The following is a 6000-nucleotide window of genomic DNA, read 5'->3' as shown; positions in this document are numbered from 1 at the left end:
ATGAACGTGTTTCGGCTGGCGGGTGACATGCTTCATCTTCTTTCGATCGTCCTGCTGCTGTTGAAGCTGAGGCGGTCGAAAAACTGTGTCGGCATTTCTTGCCGCATGCAGGAAATGTACCTTTTAGTGTTTTGTAGTCGTTACCTTGATTTGCTTTACCACTTCATTTCGGTGTACAACTCCGCTATGAAAGTATTTTTCATTGCGTCCACGGCTTACACAATCTACCTGATACGCTTCAAGCCGCCTATCTCACAGACTTACGACAGGCGAGCAGATTCGTTTCCATATCATAAATACCTCATTCCTCCTTGCATCATCCTGTCCGTTGTAACTGCCGAGGACTGGTCTGCTACGGAAATTCTTTGGGCTTTCAGCATTTGGCTGGAGTGTGTGGCTATCCTCCCCCAGCTCATTCTCTTACAGCAGCTTCGAGAGGTCGAAAATCTCACGGGCAATTACGTGGCAGCGCTTGGGGCGTACCGGTTTCTCTACATTCTCAACTGGGTGTATCGATACTTCGGGGAGACGCCGCCTTACGTCAACTACGTGGGGTGGATCGCGGGCGTGATCCAGACAGCATTGTATGTAGACTTCTTCTACTATTATGCCTTGTCGAAGTGGTACGGCCAAAAGCTAGTTCTGCCCGTCCACGCAGAGGTCTGAACAGTACAGGTTCTGCTCGTTAATGTTTTGCCGCATCTAGGTCTTCTGAGCTAATCTTGGAGCTTGGTGCAGAAAGTGTCGTGCACGCGTAGGAGGTCGTCGATTTCTTCCGCCTTTTGAGAGCCTCTTCTGAGTCTCGTCTTTTTGCCGATAGCCGCTTGGGAGTTTAGACCTGGTCTGTGAGGCCTTATGTTTGCACCGTACCGTTCTGGGGAGTGGGTGTTTTGCAGCTGCTTTCAAGGGTCGAGCGAGCTAAATTCTCTCGTGGGCAAGATTCATGAACCATAAAGCTTTTTCTCTCGTCCTGGCTTTCTCTAAGAACAAGGCCTGCTTCATAGTGTCGCGGCCTGATCGTCCTTGATCCATTGCAGTTCATTCCGTAAAGGATTGCGTTTCTGGCCTGGGATGGTTGGACCTCAGGTCTGCGTGTCCGGTTGATTGCCATGTCCGTGCGACACAGACCAAACAAAATCACATGGGCAGATGTAGGTCTGGTGCTACAGTTGTAGTAGAACTGAAATATGCTGATTCTTTTTTAGGCTCTCCGAGTCGTAACAATGTGAACAGGTAGACACCTGAGCACTCGGAGGCACCACGTGAGTCTGCGGAGTCTGCAACGGGCCGGCGTTCTGAGACACGCGCCGGACTGCAAAGGCCACCTCTCGGGCCTGCGCCAGTGGGCAGTTACAGTGTGAGAGTGGCATGAGCGGGAGGCGGCCCCATCGTCATATTGAGTGGAGCTGAGTGCGATATGTTGCAGCCCTTGAGGGTTGAGGGCTCGGTAGGATCTGCCCAGGCCATTAAAGCACAATCGCGTGCCCGTAGGTCAGATGCGTTCCACAGTTGATTTATGGGGAGACCCTGTGTGCGATACCCCCAGACCACTTGCAAGATGTCGGACACACGCACTCGTGAAGCTGTGAGTTGCTCGTGCACGCGGACTCAGTAGGGCCCGCGGCATGGTACCGCCACCCGCCGAGGTTAGTGGCTTCGGAGGGGCACAAGGCTACACGTCTTCCGTGGCAGTTGGGGCGCCAGTTAGCGCAGGACGCAGTATGATTTATGGTTCAATCTGCCTGGGGTAGGGCTGATCTGTTGGCAGCAGAGGCCCGCCAGTAGGAGTGACGCGGCCACAGTGGGGTGTCGGGGTGCCGCCCGTTTGCCTGGTACCCGTGCCTCGGAAACTGTAGCGCGAAGATGTGGGTGCAGTCGATCCCGCGTCGGTGGGACTCATGCTGCCACGCCTCGGGGTATATATTTCCCGCCGCGAAGAACGCCCGTGTTCTCTCGGTTTTCCCGACGTCGGAATTTGCCGCCTGTGGTGAGCGCAACCAGCCGTCCTATCCTCCGAAGTAGATTCTGAAACTGGGTTTCCAGATGAGCACCAGCAGGTCTCTCTGCTCACAGTCCGGAAACAATGAAAGTCACTGCGCGCAAGGGACTCTCCTCGGCTGGAAGAAAGGAGTGCAGCGTGCCGTCGTAGTGCTGTCTCCGCCGCTGGATAGGGGCTAGCAACGGGATCTGTCTCGGTGTGTCTCGGCTGCTCACGCATGCAGTGTACAGTGTGCCTGTACACTGCATGCGTGTCATGAAGGCAGAAGTGGAGGTCCAGCTGGACTGGCCGGGGGGAATTTCTTTCACATCCGAACAATGTGACCTGTCGCTTTTCCCGGACAGGTGTTAGAATACTCCTTCTCGCTGACACTAAATGGCGTTTTGGCCTGGGAGGCAGAGAGGGCAACGGTGACTTGGCAGCTGCATCTTTACGGGAGGGCCAGCGGATGCTCACTAGCTGTGTTCCGGCGGAGTGGTCGGCTCCGTCCTTCTCTGGGGAGTAGAAGATGCATATCCAGACCGTTGGCCTCTTACTGTTTCTGCACGTGGCTCGGCGCTCGGAAGGACTTTTAAAAGTGCAGGTCAGCGGAACTCCCTGCCTCCGACGTTGTGGCGTCGCAGACACCCCTGTGTACGTGTGCAGGCACACTGCACGCCCCGCCGCCTGAAGACCGGGCAAACCCGACAGCCTCTGGAAGCGACGAGGTCGGCATACTCTGTTTTGATGCTAATAGTGGCCCTTCACAGCAATTCTAGCAAGCTTGGACATGCACTTGTGTGGGCTGCTCTGGACCGAAGGGACCGTCCTGAAAGCTTCACTGTGTCACGAGGCTGACTGAGTTCTGGGGTGCATTCTGTTCTGTTGGCAGATACGCCCCAGTCAGTATCGAGGCCGTTCAGTGCGCAGGCTGGCCGACAGGCGTCAACAAATTCCACGCCACAGTAATTTGCTCTCAAGGGGAGCCTGCGGTGCCATGATGATTAAGCCGGATTCTTGAAGGCCCCTGTAGCAGTTTTCAGTCCGGAAGTGTTGCTTAGGTGCTCCCCTGTCTGCACTGTGTTTCCAGAGAGGGGCTTTCCTTTTTCCAAGAGTATATACGGAGCAAGCGTGTGCCTCTGCTTGTCCCCTGACATGGTGTTTCCGCAAGCTGAAAGCCGGAAAGCCGAGGTATGCTTGTGGGTCGCTCGCAGTGTGAGAAAGAGTTCTGGGTCAGATCTACAGCGCTGCTGATTGGTACCCCCGCAATTGGAGGAGTCGCCTGTGTCCCCACAGCTCGCGCTGCTTGTGAGCCCTCCCGCGCATTTGTGCTCAGCGCCAAGAAGCTCCTGTCACAGGCAGGCTGCCTACCGGAAGAATTTCAAACGGTGCCGTATGGTGGGATCGGTTCGACGGAGCTCTCGCACGCCGTTCCGCCCCTAGACAGTCTGTTTGTCGGCAAGTACAGCGTCCACTGGACAATCCGGGACTTCCGAAGGGTAACAGCTGGCCTTCTGAGAGTGCTTGTCTCTGTGGGAGATCTCAGAAGGAGACGCACTCGTGGCGCACCTTGTTCTAGCATAGATCGGCATTTCAATGTGAACGGGGCCTGCTGGCAGCCATAATATGCTTTGGGGCCGTATGTCTGCTTGCAGAAATGGAGTTGGCGCCAGAGACACGATCGAGCCCCGCCTCTTAGGACAAGCCGCTTCCCATTTGCAGGGTTGAATATGGTGCAAATTCGATTTTGGCCAGCGGGAAATCAATGCGGGAAGCCAGGGTAAGCCCAAAGCCGCCAGCAAGCTGACCGCTTACCGGCTTCAAACAGGCCTGATTCCGGTGCTAGGCGTAACCTCCCATGCGTCCTAGGTTCGTGTCTCTGGGCGTTAACATACCGGAATGCTGGAGAAACTTGCACTACCCCGTCAATCTGTTCGTAGACTCGGTCAAGAAGGGACCTTTCCGGCTGCATAGCCCCGAATATTTCCAGGTACGTTGCCGGCTGAAAGGTCTACACCAGACCGTGCCTGCCTACACCTTTTTTTGCCGGTCGTCGTGTTCTGGAGCCGCCTGCTTCCCCCGCGTCGTCAGTGCAGTAGCTTTGGCAACTATGTGTACGACGCGTGGTGCAACCGAGAGCACTGCACTCGAGAGGTACTTTCTTTCGGAGAGAGTTAGCGTTGTGGCCTTGCCAGATGAACACAGTCGTAACACTCCTAGGTGGGCAGACTGAAGATGCCAAGGGTTGCCTGGAAGCCCTCCGCGCCGAGGAAGTTTCCGACTGGGAACCAGTCCAGAAAAGAGTGTACAGTCTCTATGGGCCTGTGCGTCAGGTCGCCAACTCGTTTTGTCGACTGGAGGATCTGGATTTACGTGAGAACGAAATCACACTTGGATTCGAGGTCGCACCAAAGCTCTTCAGTAATCCAGGGGAAAACAAGTGTAACTGAGGGTTTTTGCTCTGTCAACTGCGATGGTCAACGGGGGCGAGTTCTGTCGGCTCCCAGTAACTAGATGCGCGGCGGATCTTCGGAGAGAGCCCTCTGACCCCCTTTTGCACTGCGCCGAGAAAGAGCTTCACTTCTGGGGGGCCGTTGTGCATTCGTCTTCTCTTATTCTACTGCAGTAAGGCAATCATGCGCCCTATGTCATTGAAGGCTTGGTTTTCGCTCCAGCCAAATACAGGTCAACTGCTGTGTTAACTGTTGTGCGGCACTTCAGTTTGTGTTCTCTCGTCACGTGTTCTAGTGACGTCGGACGCACTGTGAAGTGTCTCAGTCGCGGAAAACTGAGTAGATGCACCAGTGCGTGCCGGAAGTATCTGTCAACTCAGTCCCAACGTTTTTCGCGGCTACCAGTTGCCTGGTTGAGCCACTCCTGAGGAGATGACAGCAAGACACAGGCAACAAGCGTTTGCATCTTCTATCCCCTGCCGGGCAGGATCGGGGAGACGCAGTCGGCGCGAAAACGGAAGCTCGACAGACTGGCACTGCCTAGTGCGCAGCCAGGGGACAGAGTAAGCTAGACGGGCAAGTCATTTTATAAAGTATAGTTTCTTCGACGAGGACAATGCTTAGGAGTTCTTGCTGCTACGAGGCAGGGGAGGGGGAAACCTTGGCTAGTCGGAGTGCCGAAGGTACGGCGATGGCCTTTGCCGGAGTTGGCATCTTTTCTGCAGGGTCAAAACCTCTATACCTGCAAGCACACCTTAGACAATGAGATCTTTCGTCAAGGAAAGAGTTCTAGAGTTGTAAGCATCACGCGAAATGTCGGCCGCTTGGGAGTACATGCGGGAGGCTGACAGCGTTTTCCGTAGCTGAGACTTGAGTGAAGTCGTCAACTCCTGTTTTACAACATCGGGACGAAATATGGAATAGTCCTGCTCATTCCGCGAGGTCTGTCAGCACTTCTAAGGTCGAACCGCTGGGGTGTGGGACGGACTAAGCGTGGAGCAGCCCCATGTCAGCCCCAGTCTGGGTGTCCGTCAAGTGTTCCGCTGCCCGCAGACGAGCTAACGCATTCTTAAACAAACCTCACCCGATCCGAATACGGCACTGAACGCAGCCACAGTCCAGTGATTTTATTGACCGCTTTTTGACCGTTCCATCTCGAGGGGTGCACTTCTACTGTAGAACAAAATGAGTTCTCCTCCCGCTTCAAGCGAGGAACTTCGCCTAGATCTTACCGCAGTACCGAGTCTGCCGGGCTTCAATCCTTTCGACTACAACGACGTAGGAAATCCTGACACTCTCGTATCGAGTTTGCGGCAAAGGCCTTGGGCACTCTGCTTCTTTATTGTCACCAAAGAAAAAGCGCCGGGCTAAGGAAACTCCTGAAGGTCTACGAATTTCCGCACAGGAGGCCTGGTCCCGATCTGGGCAGCAACTGCAGCTTCCGAGTAGTCCTGTCGGCAATAAACAGCTTGGCGACGTCGGTTACAAAGTCTAGCATTTGTGTCGTTTTTCGCTGAATGCTGTGCGAGCAGAGATACCATAAGTCCCAGATATGGGGTATCTCGAACA

General features: G+C 54.7%; 2 protein-coding genes across 2 annotated transcripts; both read left to right on the top strand.

The window, feature by feature from the left end:
• The first annotated feature begins 1 nt into the window (after nucleotide 1).
• On the top strand, nucleotides 2-990 carry CSUI_002497 (er lumen protein retaining receptor). The gene has a single exon (XM_068062697.1). The coding sequence runs from the start codon at nucleotides 28-30 to the stop codon at nucleotides 664-666; it is 639 nt and encodes a 212-aa protein (XP_067925331.1). The 5' UTR covers nucleotides 2-27; the 3' UTR covers nucleotides 667-990.
• A 1304-nt stretch (nucleotides 991-2294) lies between these two features.
• On the top strand, nucleotides 2295-4994 carry CSUI_002496 (uncharacterized protein). The gene is made up of 6 exons (XM_068062696.1): nucleotides 2295-2582; nucleotides 3069-3169; nucleotides 3315-3477; nucleotides 3634-3758; nucleotides 3848-3968; nucleotides 4312-4994. Exons 1-6 carry the CDS (start codon nucleotides 2508-2510, stop codon nucleotides 4426-4428), a joined length of 702 nt encoding a protein of 233 aa, XP_067925330.1. The 5' UTR covers nucleotides 2295-2507; the 3' UTR covers nucleotides 4429-4994.
• The last annotated feature ends 1006 nt before the right edge of the window (nucleotides 4995-6000 follow it).

Source organism: Cystoisospora suis (assembly GCF_002600585.1).
Source record: "Cystoisospora suis strain Wien I chromosome Unknown contig_1044, whole genome shotgun sequence".
Lineage (NCBI taxonomy): Eukaryota > Apicomplexa > Conoidasida > Eucoccidiorida > Sarcocystidae > Cystoisospora > Cystoisospora suis.
Note: the sequence above shows the minus strand (reverse complement) of the source record. Positions and strands in the feature narration are given on the sequence as shown.

What these genes read in the sequence shown, in the direction of transcription:
- CSUI_002497 (XM_068062697.1), top strand. Translation starts at nt 28, where the DNA reads ATGCTTCATCTTCTTTCGATCGTCCTGCTGCTGTTGAAGCTGAGGCGG.
- CSUI_002496 (XM_068062696.1), top strand. Translation starts at nt 2,508, where the DNA reads ATGCATATCCAGACCGTTGGCCTCTTACTGTTTCTGCACGTGGCTCGG. An exon ending in AAGGACTTTTAAAAGTGCAG is followed by an intron (nt 2,583 to 3,068) that starts GTCAGCGGAACT and finishes CTGTGTTTCCAG; the next exon opens with AGAGGGGCTTTCCTTTTTCC. An exon ending in ATAGCCCCGAATATTTCCAG is followed by an intron (nt 3,969 to 4,311) that starts GTACGTTGCCGG and finishes CCTGTGCGTCAG; the next exon opens with GTCGCCAACTCGTTTTGTCG.